The sequence below is a fragment of the Macaca thibetana genome, chromosome 17, assembly GCF_024542745.1.
Source record: "Macaca thibetana thibetana isolate TM-01 chromosome 17, ASM2454274v1, whole genome shotgun sequence".
Taxonomy (NCBI): Eukaryota; Metazoa; Chordata; class Mammalia; order Primates; family Cercopithecidae; genus Macaca; species Macaca thibetana.
Window position 1 is genome coordinate 18,143,387 of NC_065594.1, and position 21,522 is coordinate 18,164,908.

The window sequence follows — 21,522 nt, forward strand, 5'->3', positions numbered from 1 at the left end:
TAGGAAAGCCTTGTCATCAAAGAGGGAAGAATGGTAAAAGGAAATCTCTTATTTGTTTTATCCATGCAAATTAGGTGGTATTTAGAACAGTCTTCTGTACCAGAAGAGCCAGTATTATATTCGACAGAAGTAGGGCGGTTGTCATCCATGAAATCAAATAAAAATTGCTTCATTTTTTCATTTTCAAATTCACAGACCTTTGATACTTTTTTCTGTCCCTTTTTCTCAGAATCCAACAGAAGTTTTTTTCATAGACGTTCTAACATAATTTAAAATTAATATTTGGAATATAGTAATACTGCTATTAGACCAATTCCCTCACAATTTTTCTACTTAAAATATTTAATGTAAAAAGTAGCTGTCTAAGTTAGTAACTGACTATGTACTAATTATCAGAATCTCAGTCTGTCCATCCATATAGTAGGGGAAAATATATTTGCTATCACTTGATAGTGATGGGCTTCAGGACATGCTACCCTAAAATGCAGCACCTTGGCATTTGAGAAAGCAGCAGAAGCAGGAAAGTCTCCCTCACATTCCCCTGCTGCCTTTCTCTCCCAAAGCAGGTCATAAAACCTAGAAAGGATGATCTGACCTTCTTCTGAAGCAGATCATAAGACCATCATTGGAGAGATGCTCTCACTATACCCAAAAGAGAGGAATATTCCTACTTCCGGCAATACAAGGACACAGAGAGGAGTCTGAACAAACAGGTCTTGCTAAGTTCTATAGTTTATTACCACTAGATAATACCCTGTTTGTCCAGTCAGACTTCTCCACAACAATCCACTTCTTCATTAAAACTAGCATAAAAAGTATACAGGTTTACCTGCTTCTCCAAGTCTTCATTTCTTTATGAGGGGTCCCGTGTCATGACATTTTTATTTTAAATAAATTTGTATGCTTTTCTCTTGTTAATCTGCCATTTGCTATAAGAGCCTTAGGTTTGAATCTAGCAATGGGGAATAGAAATGCATTTCTTTTCCCATACAATGCTAAGTGTTTTATGGGTTCATATTCTTTGATCTAGTAATACCAACTCTAGAAAAAGATTCTAAGAAAATATTCAGTAGGAAAAGCACTTATATTCATTAAACTACTCGTCATAACATGTCTTAAAACAACAGACACTGAAATAGACTAAATGCCCAGCTAGAAAGAAATAAGAACATGGTTAAGTAAATGGAGGTTTATCAAGCAAGTGAAATATTACCCAATTATTACAAATTAAAATGATGCAAACCATGGAATATTCTGCAAAATATTTTATAGAGTGCAACATAAGTAAGTATGGTTACAAGTGAAAACTACCTGAAATTTTCTTATTAGTCTGCAGAAAAACAAATTTGTGAGTTAAGAGCCCTTTATTAATATGCAAACTCTCACCCAATCATCACATTTATCAGAGTGGCACCCGACTTTCTGTTGCTGGAATCCCTGCGGTCTCCCAATGAGCTTTTCCCATTCTTTCCTTGTGCCTTTGGTGTACTGTATTCCTCACCTGCAAGGTGCTTCCACCTAATCCTGATAATCCGTATGTAGCACTTTGTTCAAGACCGAACTCCATTCTCACCTCTTTGACAAAGTGGCCTTATTAGACCACTGATGTGAAATTGCTTTGAATTGCTTAGCTTGTATTATCATTTCCTTGACTGTTTTGTTGCCGCCTCTTCTCACACTGCAAATTCTACAGAATTATTTTTAGCCCATGCAATGGGTAAAAAATACATGATTTTGAAAAATGAAGTAATCAGTGAGTATAAACTCTTCAGGACAGGGGCCATTTCTTATCTTTGCATCTATCATACTCATCATAGCACTAAGCAAACAGTAGATTATCAATAGCTCTTCACTAAATAAATGGATACATTTATACTGTTACACGTGACTTGCTGGCTGTAATACCCAGATAGGGTTTTCTCATCTGTCCCCTTTCCACTTTCTGCTTCTATGAAACATCAGATAAGGTTCTTTTTCTAAAAGGAGTGCCATCCATGAAGAGAGCTTACCCAGGTCAAACTGGCCAGAAGTGTAGCCACAAGTCTGCCGGACTTCCTCACTGTCCCAGCCCAAGGGGTAGAGAGCACAGCCAGCACCAATCAACAAGCCTGCAAAGAGATAAGAAGAGGGCTTTACCAGTGCTTCTCTGCATCACTAGATAAAGGTGGTGGGATCAATATTTAGCAATATAACAAGACTGTAGCGTCTGCTTTTTGGACAGCACCAGCCACAACTCTTTTAAGCAATCTAAGGTCAGTTTGACTCCAACAACAATTTCAAGTCAGCTTAAAAGAAAAAAAAACTTGACAGCTCAGTTTGGGTCCAACTTTGCCTTTTAAAGCATTAAAAGCCTTGCAAATCCTGTTTAGGAAATACAATTCAGAAGCTTTTTTAATCATTCTTGTAAAAAGCCAACCAATTCCACCATTAATCCATGCAAACAAGTATTTCAAGAGCAAGCAAAAGTTCCTAATAGGTTATAATTTCTTATTCATTATTCTAAATTCATCATTCATTATTCATTAGATTTTTGTTTCCTATTTAAGGCTCAAAATAGAGTGTTTCAGTGTTGTCAAATTTTGCCAGGGGCAGAAAGAACATAGAGTTTCATGAATGGCCTCAGCACATTCATCAAACCTCAAACCTCTGAACTGTCCTGCCCATTACTGTGCGATGTGGAGAATCACTGAGCATCCACCCATCTGACAGACATTTATTATAATCTAAGTACCCCTTGCAGCTAAAACCAAAAATTTTGATGACTAAACTGAAGAAAGTGACGGTTTTACCTTAATATAAATTAAGTTATCCTGGCAGCACTCTCTGAGCTGACAGCTTTCAATTGGTGAGTCTTTAGTTTGCATCAAAGCCTCATACGGTTTTACAAGAAGCTAAATGAGATTTAAGCACTCACTATTTGAATTTGTGTGCTAATCTGAAAGTGAGATCTTGTTGTGTCAATCACAGGTGTTATCAACACCTGTGAGTACCACAAATGTGCTGAACCCATAGGACCAACAGATAGGTAGTCTAATGTGGGGGAAGTGGCTTATCAGGTGCTGAACGAGAGAGACCCCTAAATGAGAAAATCTATTAATATGGTAATGTGGAGGAGGATGGCAGGGCCTAGAATGTATCTACGAGAGGAGGTCTTCAATATTTCTGCACCACGTCCCTTCCCGGCCTTCTTTTTTCCTTTTCTTCCCCACCCCCATCACCCCTGGTGGATAAATTGAGCAGTAGTAATCCGTACAAATAATCTGCTTCCTCACAGGTAACTAAGGGAGAGCAAGCTGCTTTCCATCCCTGTCCTCAACCACTCTGTGGAGCTCTAAGGAAAGGCCTCCCTCACCCCCACACCCATCCTGATACGTTTCCTACCCTGGTAATGCTTTCCCCAGTCTGCCCCTTGGTCGACATGAAGGGCCTTCTATATGCAATGCAGAGGGCCATCTACTTGTGGGAGTGCTAAAAGAATCATTGAAACTGTGAATCACTAGTCCCAGGATGTCCTATATGCAACTGCATAAATATGAATTATGTTGAAGCTGAAGAATAATCTAGAAAGCAGTTATACAATCTTTTGCTGATGAGGCAAAATATCCTAGTGGCCAAGTTCCTTAGGCTTTTTCCCTTAGGATAGAATGTATAGCATTCTAAAGACAACTCCAAACTCGTTTTAGGCACCATTAAGTAAAGAAATTATGAATGAGGATGCCAAGCTTTGTGTAAACTGAATTCCATGAATGTTTAATAAACAATGAGGTATCATGTCTGTGATACTCAGGTCTTAATAGGAAGCACCAGTTTCTGAGAAGATCCTGTGAGCAATTTTTTTTTAAGGATGACAAATACAGAAAGGCATCTGGACAAAAAGTATTTAAGTGCAAGAAAAATGAAAAATAGTAACATTTAAGCCAGGGGGCCCCAACCCCTGAGCCATGAACCAGTATGGGTCCACGGTCTGTTAGGAACTGGGCCACAGAGCAGGAGGTGAGCAGCAGGCAAGCAAGTAAAGCTTCATATGTATTTACAGCCGTTCTCCATTGCTCACATTACCACCTGAGCTCTGCCTCCTGTCAGATTTGCAGTGGCATCAGTTCTTTTTTTTTTTTTTTTTTTGAGACGGAGTCCCGCACTGTCACCCAGGCTGGAGTGCAGTGGTGTGACCTCAGCTCACTGCAACCTCTGCCTCCTGAGTAGCTGGGATTACAGGTGCCTGCCACTGTACCCAGCTAATTTTTGTATTTTTAGTAGAGACGGGGTTTCACCATGTTGGCCAGGCTCATCTAGAACTCCTGACCACAGGTGATCCGCCCGCCTCAGCCTCCTAAAGTGCTGGGATGACAGAACCACTGTGCCCAGCCTAGCATTAGATTCTTATAGGAGCACGAACCCTATTGTGAAATGTGCATGCAGGGGATCCAGGTTGCACTCTCCTTATGAGAATCTAATGTCTGATGATCTGTCACTGTCTCCCATCACCCTCAGATGGGACTGTCTAGTTGCAGGAAAATAGGCCCAGGGCTCCCACTGATTCTACCTTATGGTGAGTTGTAAAATTATTTCATTATATAATCACAATGTAATAATAGAAATGAAGCGTACACTAAATGTAATGTGCTTGAATCATCCTGAAACCATCCTCCTCCATTCAGTCCATGGAAAAATTGTCTTCCATGAAACTGGTCCCTGGTGAAAAACAGGTTGGAAACTTCTGATTTAAGCTATCAGTAATCTCCTCCTTACCTGATAGACAACTAAATGAAAAACAGTTTTATTTGCTAACATTCTTTTCATTACAAGTAAAAACTATGTGCCATGAAGTCATGAAAACACCTAGTTTGGCCCAGTCTTATGCTAGTCACTTTGGGACACTAAATAGAAAGGAGCTTACATATGGAAGGAACACTTAGAACAGGGGCTCTCCAAGGGGCAGAACACTTGGCAGAGTCTTTTGTGGAATTCTGGGCTGTTTTGGTGATACTGTAACCAGGGACCTTGGTTTTAAAAATCATCTACTTTCTTTTTCTTCCTTCTCTCCCCTCTCACCCCTTCATTCCTTCCCTCTCTAGACACTCTCCTCCAACAATGCATGCTTATCTCATTATGCTCTTGCTCTTGAAACAAACCAGGCTGGAGCCCCATGGCAGAATCCTCCCACTTAGGAAGAGTCCACCACTAGCCCACCATCATCAAAGTCAAGATAATGCCAACCAGACTTCCGGACAGGCAGTTACCCAAGATGGCCGTCAGAATGTGAAAATAAAATTTAACAGAGTTTAATTGAGTAAGGGTTAAAAAAATTCACAAATCAGGCAGCCTCCAGAATCATGGCAAATTCAGAGAGGCTCCAGGGATACCTTATGGTCAGAGCAAATTTATAGACAAAAAAAGGAAAGTGACATACAGAAAACAGAAGTGAGGTACAGAAACAGATGGACTGGTCACAGCTTGGTGTTTGACTTATCTGAACATGGTTTGAACAATCAGCAGCATATGCGTTGTTGAAGTATGGCTGCTGGGATTGGCTGAGATGCAGCTATTGTTACAGAAGCACACTCCTAAATTAGGTTTTCTACTAAGTCTACCTACTAAGCCAGGTTATGGTTCATCCTCAAGAACTTACGTACGGAAGTATGGAGGTTTTCTCAGGCCATGTTTAGTTCAATTTAACGAGAACAAGATACACAGACCATGTACCCTGCACTACTCCTGAATGTCTCCTACACCAAGTTTCCCTTTAAAGGCCCTATGGTAAATTTTAAAATGTAAATGGTGTTTAGAACACTAGATTGCCATCTTCTCAGGTTGCTGGTTATCCAATTAAACCTGCTTTTCCTCCCACCAAACTTTGCCTCTTGTGTTCTGTCTGGCTTTCTACTAGCAAGCAGCCAAACCTAGGGTGGGTTACTTTGGTTTTCTTTTGTTTGTTATGTTTTGTTTTTTTGAGATGGAGTCTTGAGTTTCACAGGCTGGAGTGCAGTGGCACGATCTTGGTTCACTCCCGGATTCAAGCGATTCTCCTGCCTCAGCCTCTTGGGTAGCTGGGATTACAGGCGCGTGCCCCCACGCCCATCTGATTTTTGTATTTTTAGTAGAGACGGGGTTTCACCATGTTGGTGAGGCTGGTCTTGAACTCCTGACCTCATGATCTGCCTGCCTCAGCCTCCCAAACTACTGGGATTACAGGTGTGAGCCACTGCACCCAGCCACATTACTTTGAAATGTAGATTCAACCATATAAATTAGGAACAATTTTATACACAGGAAATTTGTGGTACATGTATGAATTTTTAAAATACACCATGAACATATGCTCACATTTTGAAAAAGTTATTCAGTGGAGGGCAACTAGCTTATCTGAATTTTTATATTAATATTTATGTAGTTCTTGTTTTGTCATCTGCTAGTATTTGCTAGCAGGAAAGAAACTGCAGACTCCAAAAATTTGAGAAAGATTTCTGGGAGAAAAATGTATGTTACAAACCATATGATCAGGCTAATTGGCTATCGCAATTATTAGGATATGTAGGTAGACATTTCGGTGGCCTCCCCACTAACTTGCTACCACTGTATGTTATGGTAAAAGGGAGTTTGAGATCATATTTGGCCAAATATGCAACAAATGTTTATTAGTAAGCTGGCACCAAAAAGAGTCAGAAGACCAATTCTGTAAGCTCAGTGAAATCCAGTGACCTGCCCCCATGACCAACACAACTCCATCATGTAGTCATTGCAACAAGGACCTCACATGAAATTTTCAACACACAATAGACAACTATGAGACAGCTCAGGGAAACTTTAAGTCAGATCAGGCCACAATATTTTCCATTAAATGGAAGTGGAGAGGGAGCACAGGTCCAAAGAGAGCTAAACCTGGACTGCCCCAAGCAGTAGCCAATAGCCGCAGGTAGCCCCTTAAGTTTAAATGTAAGTCAATTAAGATTAAATACAACTCAAAAATTCAATCCCTCAGTTGCACCAACTACATTTCAAGTGCTTGACAGCCACTTGGCACTAGTGGCTACCATATTGGACAGCGTAAATCAGACCATTTCCATAACTGTAGTTCTACTGGAGGATGGCTGTGCTAGATATAAGACACATTTTAAAAGAATGCTGGACTTGTCAGATTCTTAGGCCTTAAGCCTAATAGTGCTTGTTAACAATCAAAATCACTGCTCTTTAAAATTCTTCCTTTTAGGTAGGGCTAGAGGCCAGGAAACTATATTTCATACACTAGTGGGAGTTCTGGGTCATACTGTGTCAATAAGAAGCTCTCATGTGGAATATAGAAGATAAAAGGGATAAACTGGTATTCCACATTCACACCTGCAGCCAGGGGCAAGCCTTTCTGCAGACAGACAGTGACATTTTGGGAGTGATTTCCAGGTGTCCCCCTCCTCATCACCCTCTAAGGGTGGATTATCAGCTGTAGCTTCTGTTGATCCCAGCACTTCCTGATTTCCTGAATTCTTCAAAGCAGCTTCTCTGACCTTCACTTTCTCAGACCTCTTAGTAGGTCTACAAAAAATGTTAAATCTCTGGGCTACATCCCTTCCTGCTGGTAATATCTAGAGTTATTTCTCTTATCAGTCAAACTCCGGTACATGCCCACTCACACAAGGGCAGAAGAGCCAATACTGGTCTTAACACCCCACCGTATTTCTTGAACATCATCCATTTCCTTAATTAAAAATTATCTCTAAACACAATTTATGCTAATTATTAAACTTCTGGGGCAAGTATAGATCGTGATATTCTAAAGCTTGGCCTTTAAGCATGTCTGTGGTATGGTCTTTGGTTAGGAAATGGAACAGGCTAACTAACCTCTCCTGAAATGTAGATTTCTGAAAAGGATACTTCGAATGTTAACTAACTGCCTTTTGGGAGAGGACTGAAGTCAACTAGCATTTTGTTGTCTATACTGAAGTACTATTTTGCAAAGTAAAGTAGAAGCAATTAAATGTAAAACTGAGAACATCTTTTTAATGGAAGAAATTTGCCATTGTTCTGTTCCAGCAGTGTTAAATCTTAGCCCGCGTTGTGGAAATCAGTGTTTGTTGGAAGCACCGTTTAGAAATCCCTGAATTAGATACCACTTCGGTATCATACGGTATGCAGAAATGGAGCCCAGAAAATTTTCTGGAATTTGAAGTAATTGCTCAAATGATGTCTTAGTGACCTGACAGATTTTAAGACCTCTAGTTGCCTAACTTGCTTCTGTAAGTGGCTCAGTTAGAATCTCTAGCTTACAAGCTTTAATATTATTTGCATGGGTTTTCTTTATTAAACTTCTAAACCTTGTGGTTACCACATGGGCTTAATTTCAATCAAATTCCTTTGTCACTGCCATAAAAGACAACATAAAAAAAAGTCACAGTATCACACCTTTTGGAAATTTGTGCATAGGAGTGAAAGTGAGGGAAGATGTTGTGAAGCAAGTCAGCAACCTGAGGAAGGTGGGAATCAAGGTGGGTTGCAGGAAGAGGTGTGAGATCATGTGCCGCTACAAGCTCATTTGCAATTAAGAGGCAATCTATTTCTGCAACCCCAAAGATTTGCAACTTTTAAGGGGTCATAAGTCAATCACAAATTACTGCAAATTAGTTCAATCTTTAGTTTCTACCAGCAGCTTGCTGCAATCAGCAATCTAGAGGCAAAAGGCCACGAGGAAGATCGTTTTTAAAGAGGTTTTAGGATTGTACAGAGATGCTGCCTCCTAAAAAAGAAAAAGCAATAATCCAACAGATGACTTGATAATTCTTAAATTTGGAAAAGTTCATTTTAATAATGCATTGACTGCTACACCATTTCATCCTGAGTGCCCTGAGGTTTTGGGGCTCACCCTGTTCAAGGACAATTACAATATTTTAAGAGTCAAGTCAGTGGAATGACCTCTAAGGAGAAGCCAATGCGAATGAAAAGAGCTGGCATAGATAATTTTAAAAAGGTGGGCAATGCTGCTGTGCTGAAAGTCTGTTCTTTAGCTCCAAATGGTCCCTTGGGCCCAAACCTGAGCCTGGATACACTCTGGCCATAAACCACCTGCAGGAGAGCTCCTAGTAGAAACTCTGTTCGATTTCACAAAATGCTAGAAATATCGGCCATGATACTAATTGCTTCTTTGAATTTGAGTGTGTGAAGTCTGAAGTCTGTAAAGAGCTCAGTGGTCAGAATAAGAACCTGGGGCTGGGAATTTTCCCTTCTGCAAAACTCTTTCTATTCAAACACAGTACTTAACACTTAGCCAGCGGACGATTAACATAACAATTCAGCTCCTGCCAAGAAGGCAAAACAAACCTATAGTCAGCCAATGCCAGTTACTCTCCACAGGTGGTAAGAATAGAGTCCTCATGTTAAACTCATAAAGCCTTATTTTTCCAGGCCAATCTTGCAAGTTTTTAAATGTGATCTCACTTTTTTCCATGACTGTGGCTCCATTCTTTTTCCACTGTTTGTTTTTTTTTTTTTAATGGAATGACTTTTTCCACCCTTGGCCCCTCGAGTGGTCACACCAGTGTTTCCCATCAATTCATCTTTTATGTGTTTTGGATACTTTTATCCATCCTCCAGTTCCTTTATCTTCCTTTCTGTGGTAAGCACCGAGGGAAATTGTTTTCTTTACTGTTCTCATGAAAGCTGCTCAATCTTGCAGCCTGTTATCTGGACTTCTCTTTGGAAGAGGCTGGCATGTTTCCATCTCAAATTCTCCATATGCTAATTTATGTACACGAGTTTTGTCCATTTTCATCCCTAGATAATGGCCCCTTTACAAAATGTAAGAACAAGAAATGTAACAATAAAACAAATACAGTGGTGGGGAAGGAACAAGAGCAGGGGTCAGTAGTGTAATTCTTCAGACCCTGAAAACCCAAGGAGTACATTCTTTAGTCTACAGGAAAAAAAAAAGAAGGCTTGGTTGGGTTCTAGTAAACCACACCTCCTATCAAAGTGCTTTCTGGAAACCGAGGCACAGAGGATGTAAGAAGCCTGTCTAAGGACACAGAGCTCAGATTAATACCGGGCCTCCTGGATCCCAGACCAGGCCTCTTTTCCACCTATCATGATCCCAGTGCTTGGACATAAGTCCACTCCATGGTCACGCACTCTCCACCCATAATCTGAGTTCAACCAGACACATGTTGGATTTGACCACCATCATGTTTTACTAAGTGGGACTGAGCATCTCTAAGTCCAGATTTCTTGTATCTCTTGAATAATTGAAACATATGCCAATACAGAGCCTGCAAGTGGCTGGCTGGAGCCAGGTCCTGGTCATCCTGTTAACTGCTTGGGTGCCCTGGCCAGTCTCAAAGGCATTTCTGACTGGGGATCCCTGACTGACCGCACCTACTACTGGTTCTTTGAATACATTTTGAGCTTTTTCATCTCTGGAAGTTAAATCCCTTCTCTCTGACTGAGACACTCTCACTGCTTACTTTAATGTTCAGAAAATACTACCACTTAAGGTCTAGAAGCCTCAACACATTGCCTTTCCTGGTCATCTCAGCAATGAGCTATAGGTTTTGCCTCTCCTGGGAGCTGCTGTTTTGATGCACTCTCTACCCTTTAATTGAGGCTGACCATCTTACATTGCAGTTATTTGTAAGTATTACACGTCCTGGAAGGCCACACACTCTATGTTTACTTGCATCCAACTCACTCATTCACAATATTTGTTAAATATCAAATAGTAGTAATGTTATTTATTTAGTACTTTAAAATCCTCAGAAAAATGTGTTTTTGTACACATGTGTTTTTGAAGTCCAGATATCGGGTCGTAGTTATAGAATATATCGGCCGGGCACAGTGGCTCATGTCTGTAATCCCAGCACTTTGGGAGGCCGAGGTGCATGGATCACCAGGTCAGGAGTTCAAAACCAGCCTGGACAATATGGTGAAACCCCGTCTCTACTAAAAATACAAAAACTAGCTGGGCGCGGTGGTGCATGCCTGTAATCTCAGCTACTCAGGAAGCTGAGGCAGGAGAATCGCTTGAACCCAGGAGGCAGACGTTGCAGTGAGCCGGGATCACGCCACTGCACTCCAGCCTGGGTGACAGAGCGAGACTCCGTCTCACACACACAAAATCATTGCCCGTATTTAATAGGTGAAGGAAACTGAAGCTTGCACAAGCAGGCCTATGCTCACAAATCTACTCAAGTGGTAGATTTGACAAACATCCAGGTTGAGCCCCGAGCCAGTGCTCCTAACCCCTCTTCTCCAATGCCTCCCAAATCCCCAAGTGTTCACTATCGCATCTCTGGGCTTACTTTCCATAGCCACACATGCACTGAACCCTCTGTGTAAATGGGAAGGAGGCACGGGGCAAAGATCAAGCCAGATTTCCAGTCACCATTTGTCCAAGACTGACACTGCTTTAGCCACAGGGAAGACTCGCACTGCTGCCTGTGACTAATGACAAGGGATGGGCTCTTGGAAACCCTGTAAATCTCTTTCCTGGGGATCAGCGAGTGAGAACCCCGGTTGTGAGCGCTGGCACACAAAAAGCTTCTGTCCAAAAAGGAGCACATGGAGGTATAAAGATGAGAAATGGGTTATGATCAAAAGGTTAGCCAAGGAAAGCATATCTTATTCAAACACTAAAATATAAAACAGAACTATGAAAATTTGATAACCTATCAAAAATATTTTAACAAATCACAATAAGGCTATTCCTTGGCTAAAAACATCCTGCAGAAGAGAGCATACTTTGGGTTTCCTTCAAATGTTTTTCAAAGTGGTGCCTTGATTCTCATTCTTCTTCTTTTTCTAATTCATGTGACAGAAAACACAAAAGACATGTGCAATATGTTATGCACCAAAATACTTGTTCCTTAGCTCAGAGCAAAAATTCACAAGCTAACTTCAGTCATGAGTGACTTGTCACTTTTTCTCTTCCTCGGGTCCTAGGCAATCCTTGGGAGAAAAAAATAAAGTTGCTTCAAACAATGAAAATTTGGGGAAGATTTTGAAATAGATATGTGACAGTTTTCTGGGAAATTACATCTGACTGAAAGCACCACCTTTGCCCTTAGCAACCCCAGTAGATAAGGGCATCTCAATTCTACCATTTCACTTCTTTAGGACTCAGTTTTCCTTATCTGTAAAATGGGGGGAAATGCCTATCAGGCTCTCTTGAGATGGTTGCAAGGATTAAATGAGACAGTGTATGTAAAGCGGTAGACACAATACTTCACAGGAATAGGTCAGTGCATGGTCTTTATCGTTAAACTCTAGACCTTGTCGTGCAGGCAATGACGGTGTGAGTTTGCTTAAGGCCAGTGTGGTTTTGTATACCTTTGTCTGACATCGAGTCCTCCTCTCTTGGAGAAGCTTCTCTTCTCAGATGGAATGCAGGGAGGGTCCCAGCAAGGACATTGCTGGAAACTGTGAGCCATGAACACTTGGCCCAGTCATAGAAGCTTCAGAAAGCACAAGTGAAACAGCTGCAGCAGGGTGACCCTCACAGGAGTGAAGGATTAGTACACTGCTACCATGATGAGAATGCTTCTCTCTCTTCCTTTTTGTGTGTTTTTAGAAACCTGGTCTCACACCATTGCCCAAGCTGGAGTGCAGTGGCAGGATCATGGCTCACTGCAGCCTCAAGCTCCAGGGCTCTGGGTATCCTCCTGCTTCGGTCTCCTGAGTAGCTGGAACTACAGGCATGTGCCACCATGCCCAGCTGTTTTTTGTCTTTTAAAGGCACCTTTGGCCTTTCTGTGAGGCAGGTGGAGCCAGAATTGATTCACCCACTTGGTAGATGAAGAAACAGGGTCACACACTGATGGGGAGATCTAAGTACCATCATCACACAGATAACCAGAGGCAGGGCTGGGACACAAACTCAGGCGCTTGACTCCTGTGATAGGAGTAGGAGCCTTGATTCACTGCCTTCACTCTGATACTGCTGGAAAGGAAGTTAACAACGCTTAGTCCTGCAGCTACCCCTCCAAAACAAAAGAAATGCCCATTTTCACAGACCCTAAGGTGTCATGCGTTACATGGAGAGAAAAATAAAGACACAGTACCAAATTTCCAGAGTACCACGGTCCAGTGTAGCACTGCTCAGACGGATGTGCACAGAAACCGCTGGCAAGCTTGCTAAAATGCAGGTTCTGGTTCTATAGTTCTGGAATGAGGCCCAGTGCCCTGCATTTCCAGCCAGCTCCTGATAAGGCTGAGGTTGCTGTCCAGAACCACACACTGAGCCTCAAGGGTCGAGTGGAAATTGCACAAACTTTGCTATCCATCATGTCAGGCCTGAATTCTGATACCAACCTTGACTAGCTATGTGACCCTGAGCTGCATGCCTTTGACCTCTCTGAGCTCAGTCTTTCATCTCTATAAAATAGAGCTAATGGTTCCTGTACATTTAGCATGGTACCTGTATCTTTAGCACTGTTATTAAATATAAATTAATGACTTGATAAAAATGCCAGGTCCAGAGCTTGGCATCTAATAGGGGGCAGCACATTATAGTTGTTTATGTCAATGTTAATAAAGATATTACCGCTGTTTCAGAATGGCAAGTATTTCATTCTATTATACCTGCCAATTTCAGATTCTTCATTAGCACCTACAGGTATTCACCAGTTTAAAACAAACAAACAAACAAATAAACCAAAACACTACCTAATTAGAAGCAGAAGCTTCTGCTGTATCACTTGCTCACATCTTCACGACAAATACACTTGCTGGAACTAACCATATCTCTACAGCTAAGAGTTGTTACATTTCTTTTTATTCCCTCTAACACGGTATTATGAAAAAGTTCAAACTTACAGAAAAGTTGGAAGAACTGTAGAGTGAATACCCATATACCCACCATTTAGGTTCTATGATTAACAGGTTTTTGAAATGTTTTAATCTCCTATCTACCTATGTTCCCACTCCTCTATTAATCCATAAATCCACCTTTTTTTTAGGGATGGGGGGGTACTTGTCTTAGTAAGTTTCAGGCATCAGTATATACAGTTTCCTGTCATCATTCATACTCCATCCTCTTCTTTCTTTGGCACAGGAGTCTATGCAGACCTGTGATACAGACACAAAATTAGACCAAAAAGCTGTAACTGCGACAAGACTGTATCCTGAAGGCCTGATGGTGCTAAATTGGGATCCATCAACTTGGAAAGTGATTTCTATACAAATCTGGAGTAATGGATACCTTTAAGTCTCTCACATTTCTCAAACAACTATCCTACAGCTTAAAATAGGATCAGCTTGCTTCAGCTACCTGACCCAGAAATCCCAATAAGAACCTTACAAGACATTTCACAAACCTCAGAATAACAAAATAAAGAGTCACAGCACAGATAAGCCGCTCAGCGCAGACTTTTCAGTAGACACATTTTCTCTTAATGATCACTGTTGCTTTGTGCAAAAAATGAATTACTCCTGACACTGACCCTCTTAAATAAGAAAAAAAAAAAAATGAACATAACCATCACGCTTCAACACAAAACCTTCCAGGAGCAGGACTAGGCTTCAACAATATTCTGTCAGGAAAGTTCTGACCAGAAAAAAACAAAAGGAAAAATGCACAAGTAAATTTGCACTGCAAACCCTGAATGCATTCCACCCTTGCTTTGAAAATGCAACGTTAATTCCAAACCAGACTCTAGTTATTGCATGTTGGTAAACTGTGGTTACCCTCACGAAAATAAATATTCCAGTGGAAAACTGTCAGGAAGGAAGGCTTAGGAGTCAGAAAGTGCTGTATTCAAATATTGGATATGCCACTTACTAGATACTGGCCAAGCAAGTCTCGTAAACTTGAGCCTCAGAAGTTTCTTCCATAAAATGTGTGTTAGTCTGTTTGAATTGCTATAAAGGAATAACTGAGGCTGGGAAATTTATAAAGAAAAGAGGCTTTGGCTTATGGTTCTGCAGGTTGTACAAGAAGCATGGTACTAGCATCTGCTGCTGGTGAAGCCTCAGGAAGCTTCCAATCACAGTGGAAGGCAAAGGCGGAGCCAGTGTATCACATGGTGATGGACAGAAGCAAGACAGCTGCCAGGCTCTTTTAAACCACCCGCTCTAGCAAAAGCTGGTTACCACGGGGTGGGCACTTCATGAGGGATCTGCCCCCTTGACCCAAACACCTCCCATCAAGCCCCACCTCCAACACAGGAGATTACGTTTCACCATGAGATTTGGAAGGGACAAGCATTCAAACCATGTTAAAATGGATCCACCAGTGCTTCTTTACAGAGTTATTGACAGCACTGGAGAAAATGCTTTTAAAATCCCAGCACAGTGCAGAGCGTGTAGAAGCAGCTTCCCTCTTAGGAAATTACAAGGAGGGAGAGGTAATACTTTGAACATTTATTTTTATTTACATAACAGTGTCTTTATGAAAACAAAATACACCATCATTACATTAGGATGCACGGTGTTATGGGAGAGATTTGCAAAACTTCCACTGGAATTGCAGGGCGGATGATACTATGTGTTTGAAGTGTCACAAGCAGCACACCTTGGCACCATGAAGTAGAATGCCATCCCCGGCCACCTCCAAGCCTTCCCCTGACATCTGTACAGATCTTTGATTCCTGCTAGAGCCCTAACTCACAGTTTCCTTCCTGGCAGGCTTGTAGAGCGATTTACTCTGGGCGTGGGAAATCACATCTTTTCTACTGAATGCACTCATTGTGCGAACCTCTCAGGGATTCTGGGTGAGCTGATGTGAGGGACATTTGTGATGGGATGGAAAGCCAAGCTGTGCATAGGCAGAGGTGGCTGGAGAAGAGACTCCTGCAATACACTGTCTCCTGCAAAAACTGGAGCAGATTTGGGGGTTGCATCCTGTCTGAATGGAGACAACGAAGGAACCAAGTTGCCCGATTCCGTGCAGATCATATGAGGAACTACATTGTTTGTCATGCTAATTAATACACAGCTTCGACACTGGATCCCATGACCTCAGGGGAGGGGCTGATTGGGTGGGGAACTAGTGGGGCGGGAGTAACCAAATTCCCTTGGAAGAAAGGAAGAGTGGGCTTGTGGGTTGAGAAGAAGGGGCCCAGGGGAATGCACCTTCTCATATGGCTGTGAGAAATAGTAATTCATTTTTTTAAAATCATTATCTAAGGCCAAAATGTATAAAGAAAGGGGCATGGCCAAGTTTTAACTCAAATGGGGTCCTGAATTGGGAGCCTGCTGTAGAGGAAGGGCCGTAAGCTTTGGAGCCAGAGCGACTGGTGTGGAGCCAGGCTCTGCACTGGTGAGTGGTGGCTTAGGCAGGTCACTTGTTTTGAAACTTAGCCTTTCTCTCAGGGCCAGTGTGAACAAAGCCACCTGCACCTCTTGGGGATGGTGTGACCATCAGCAACGTACACCAATTGCCCAGTGTGTGGTAGACAGTGGCATGTTATGTTTGCATATGACGAGAGAAGATGTTCTATAGGAGATCACTCAGGAGAAGCACGCGCAGAGAGGGCAAACTATTCGAGGGAAAATATCTCCCTCCTTAGTTCTGATATACTAATATCATAAAATTACCCAAGACAGTGCAGAGCTCAGGTAGAGAAATCTTCCAAAGGAGTGATCAGTTCCCTGGGGCTTCTACTTCAGCTTCTCTCTTGTCTTAAGTTCTATTGCAGAAATTATTTCAGTTCTAACATAACAATATTTAGGAGGAAGAGTTAAACCTCTCTCCCCATGAGTGCCCTTAACCAACACATCAAGAGCCCAAGCGCCAACAGACTCTCAACTACCTTCATTCATTTCTACTTAACTTTTAAAAAAAAAGTTTGGGTAAGAAATAATTCCCCTTCTTATATATTTCTAAGGGTCTTAAGTAAATCAGGAGTCCCACACCAACAGTAAAGTAGGATGTCAGACATTTTAAAAAAAGTAGTAAAATCTACATTTGTTGAACTGGATAGTGAAAGAAAGACTTTCTACAAATTTATATAGACTCTGTGTCGTTTGTCCTGCCACAGTGAGCCAGTTGAAGCCTCTTACACAGATAAATAAGGAAAGTACCAGCCTGGGCAACGCAGCAAGACTCCTTCTCTTAAAAAAGAAAAAATATTAGCCACGCGTGGCGGTACATGCCTGTAGTCCCAACTACGAACGCAGCTGAGGCAGGAGGATTGCTTAAGCCCAGGGGTTCAAGGCTGCAGTGAGCTATGACTGCACCACTGCACTCCAGCCTGGGAGATAGAATGAGACTCTGTCTCTAAAAAACAAAAGAAAAAACAAAGGAAACAAACTTTTACAATGTAATAAAGAATGGGAAGCTGGTGAGAGATGAAATACTACCTGTCAGGTACAATGTGCACTATTTAGGGGATGGTTACCAGACTTCCCCACTACACCATATATCCATGGAACACAACTGTACGTGTACTCCTAAATCCATACAAATAAAAGCTTTTAAAAAATCCAATCCAAGGCTGGCGCAGTGGCTCATGCCTGCAATCCCAGCACTTTGGGAGGCCGAGATGGGTGGATTGCTTGAGGTCAGGAGTTCAAGACCAGTCTGGCCAACATGGTGAAACCCCATCTACACTAAAAGACAAAAAAATTAGCCAGGTGTGGTGGCTTGCACCTGTAATCCCAGCTTCTGGGCAGGCTGAGGCAGAGGAATTGCCTGAACCAGGGAGGTGGAGGTTGCAGTGAGCCGAGATTGCGCCACTGCACACCATCCTGGGAGACAGAGGCGAGACTCCATCTCAAAAATAAATAAATAAATAAATAAATAAATAAATAAATAATCCAATCCAAAAACAGTAATGCAGAAAGTATCAATTGAAAACCCTAAGTACTAATGAAAATAAACATATCATGCCTTGATATAGCACATTTCTTTAAGTCCTAGATATTCTGATGGCAGATACTACCTATCCCTAACTTGCAAACAAGAAAATCAAAGCATGAAACTGCATAGATTTTTGTCTTGACACACTACAGGACAGACTTGAATCCAGGTCTTTACTACTGATTTTGATGCCACAGCAAACCAAACACCCTGTGAATTTCACAAACACTACTGCCATGTTGTATGGTAATGAAAAGGGTGGCCTTAGAAGTGTGGCTATGTTCCCCTTTAGCACTGTGATCATGGGCAACTTTCTTGCCTTTCTCTTGAGGATGTTTCCTCATCAGTAAAGAAGGAATAAAATACATATCATAGAGCTGTTGTAAGGATTATAAAGATTTATGTTTGTGTATGTTTGTATAAAACATACACACACACACATACATATGTATCAAACCTTATATATAATCATCTACAAATTATATATAGCTTATTTTGTTGTTATGAATATAATATATACACATTATATGATATATTTTTTAATAGAATATATAAACCATTTATAACAGGTTTCTACTAACTTCTACTAACTTCAGCTTTGGATATATATAGTTTTTACTATTTATGCTCATACAGCAACTTTTTCATCACTAAAAATTTAGAAAATATGAATGTATCATAAGATTGCTGATATGTACCATCAATACGGTGGTACAGGTGGCCAACTCACTTAAAAGAAACAATTCTTTAAAAGTATTTTTCCCTTGATCGTTTTTCTGGGACATCAGGAAAGAAGAACCTCATCTATTCTCCTCGGGTCTTTTTAAAATACCATCATTTCCACTGAAAAAACAGTAAAGCCATCTGGAATAGCTCACAGACAGCAGTATGGAAGCAATTTCTTTCAAGAGAGCTATCATGATTTTCCTTTCTGTTTTCTTTCTCTCTTGAAATGTCAAGGATAACTGAAACTTTTTACTTTTCCATCTGTGATGTACTCATCAGTCCCAAACAAGTTTTGAAAGTACTTGAGAATTGTTTCCAGTCAGTTCAACACTTTTTTCCCACTTTGACTCCATTTAAATCACCACATCTGTCTTTAGTGGTTTTTAATATTAAAAGATATAAAAACATACCTTGAATTAGGATGATAAAGTATTTTAAAAAGGAAGAAGTATTTAAAATGCTACCGCAAGCAATCACAATGACTCATATCTTTTCAAATAGATTATCATAACCAGCACAGTAAAATAAAAATAAAAACAGACTCCAAAATCGGTAAAAGCGGCCAGGAACGGTGGCTCATGCCTGCAATCCCAGCGCTTTGTGAGGCCAAGGCAGGTGGATCACCTGAGGTCAGGATTTCGAGACCAGCCTGGCCAACATGGTGAAACCCTGTCTCTACTAAAAACACAAAATTAGCAGGGTGTGGTGGCAGGCAACTGTAATTCCAGCTACTTGGGAGGCTAAGGCAGGAGAATCGCTTGAACCTGGGAGGCAGAGGTTGCAGTGAGCCACGATTGCCCCATTGCACTCCAGCCTGGGCAACAAGAGCTAAACTCCATCTCAAAACGAAACAAAATATAAGAGTAAATGCTGCATTTCACATTACAGAACTAGCAGAAGGTAAAATCAGGAATGCTCATTTTCAGCCCGATGTTTTAATTATCTCCATATGAATTTTCCACAAACAAAAACCTGAATATCAGTTGCATACCCAGGAATCAAAGCATGCGATATATTTTAAGGTATTTTTATGTAGTTATATATAATATATAATAAAGATATATGTGTAAAATATATTTATAAGATACAATCGGCCCTCTGTATCCGTGAGTTCTGAATTCATGAATTCAACCAGCTGTGGATCAAAGATACTTTGAAAAAATTTACGTCCACACTGAACAAGTAAACTTCTTTTCCTTGTTATTATTCCCTAAGCAATATACTATAACAACTACTTACATTGCATTTATATTATATTAGGTATTACAAATAATCTGGAGGTGATTTAATGTATGCAGGAAATGTGTATAGGTTATATGCAACTACGGTACCATTTTATATAAGGGACTTGAACATCTGCAGATTTTGGTATCTAAGAAAGGTCCTGGAACCAATCCCCCAAGGACGATAAGGAATGACTGTACATTTTAAAATATATTTGGCAGAGAAAACAATACTGATTGATCTCTGTTTCACGCACTGAGCTGGTGGGCTCTGATTCTGTGTCAAGCATGGGACTTCTTGCTGTGGAGACATTCGAAACACAGAAGAACTGGTCTCTTTACTCTGGCATCTGAGAGGAAGAATAATGCAGAAACAACCCAAAGCCAAGGCTATACTTGTGTCACGTTAGCAGCAAAACCAGCAGATACCAGATAAGTCAGTTCATTTTAGGCTGGACCTGAGGGGAAGGAGGCTGTTAGGGGATGAGTGTGTTCTGAGAAGTTAGACGTGGTCATCTCAGGTGAAGAGAACAGGCCTGGAGATGGGCAGGCACAAAATGAAAATAGAGTGAGTTAGGAATTCAGGGAGTAGAGGACAGCGGTGGCTAAATGGTGAGGATGAGGTCAATGACCCTCACAGAAGGTCATCAATTCTGGACCAAGGAAGTTGGCCTTTGTGTAGTAGTCAAAAGGAACGTGTATTGTTTGCTAAGGCTGCAATCACAAAACACCACAGACCGGGTGGTTCAAACAACATTCATTCATGCATTCATTCATTCATGTATATATTTATTTATTCTCATTCTAGAGGCTTAGAAGTCCTAGATCAAGGTGTGGGCAGTTTGGTTTCTTGTGAGGCCTCTCTTCTTGGCTTGCAGAGAGCCATTTCTCATTGTATCCTCACACGGTCTTTCATCTTTTAGCAGAAGTCCCTAATGTCTCTTTGTGAGTCCAAATTTTCTTTCCTTTTTTCCTTCATAGAGATGGAGTCCCCCTGTGTCATGCAGGCTGGAGTACAGTGGCCTGATCCTAGCTCACTGCAGCCTTGAACTACCGGGCTAAAGCGATTCTCTGGCCTCCGCCTCCCAAATAGCTGGGACTACAGGCATATACCACCACACCCAGCTATTTTTTTTATGTGTTGTAGAGATAGGGTCTTGCTATGTTGCCCAGGCTGGTCTCAAACTCGTGGCCTCAAGCAGTCCTCCTGCGAGCCTCCTAAATTGTTGGGATTATAGGTGTGAATCACTGTACCGCGCCCCACATTTCCTCTTGTGATAAAGACACCAGTCAGATTAGATTAGGATCCACTTAAAGGGCTCGTTTTTAATTTAATCACTTCCTTAAGGTCCTATTTCCACATAGTCACATTCTGAGGTACTGGGGAGTAGGGCTTCAACATTTGAACTTGGGGGGGGGCAATGTTCAGCCCACAACAGATGTTTGTGGTTGAAACCTCAAATATGATAGTTGAAAGGCAGCCTCAAGATGATCTAATCTAGTGCTTCTCAAACTTTGCCATGAAAATATTCCTAAAATCAAACAGTAGGGAACTCACACCTTAAGTCAGTACTTCTCTGAAACAGGTTTTCCTTGTACCTATTGAAAAATTATTGTGAGGTTCTCCATTCTACTCCACGGGTAGCCTTGTTTCTCATATAAAAATGCTTTCCTCAAAATGAGGGAGTAAAATTGATACTCTTAGAAGATATTTTGGGTTTATCCCATGGCTTCACATATCTGGAGCCATTTCCCTTTAAGTGCATGGATAGCTCAGTTTTAGAAGAATGAATGTAG

At 41.2% G+C, this 21,522-nt stretch overlaps 1 protein-coding gene across 2 annotated transcripts in view; it reads right to left on the bottom strand.

Moving 5' to 3' along the window:
* Positions 1-21,522, bottom strand: part of LHFPL6 (LHFPL tetraspan subfamily member 6) — a 263,153-nt gene that overhangs the window by 33,816 nt on the left and 207,815 nt on the right. For both annotated transcript variants that reach the window (XM_050766146.1, XM_050766148.1), the window contains exon 3: positions 2,010-2,108. In XM_050766146.1, coding sequence (XP_050622103.1) covers positions 2,010-2,108 — 99 coding nt within the window. The remainder of the gene's footprint in view (positions 1-2,009; positions 2,109-21,522) is intronic.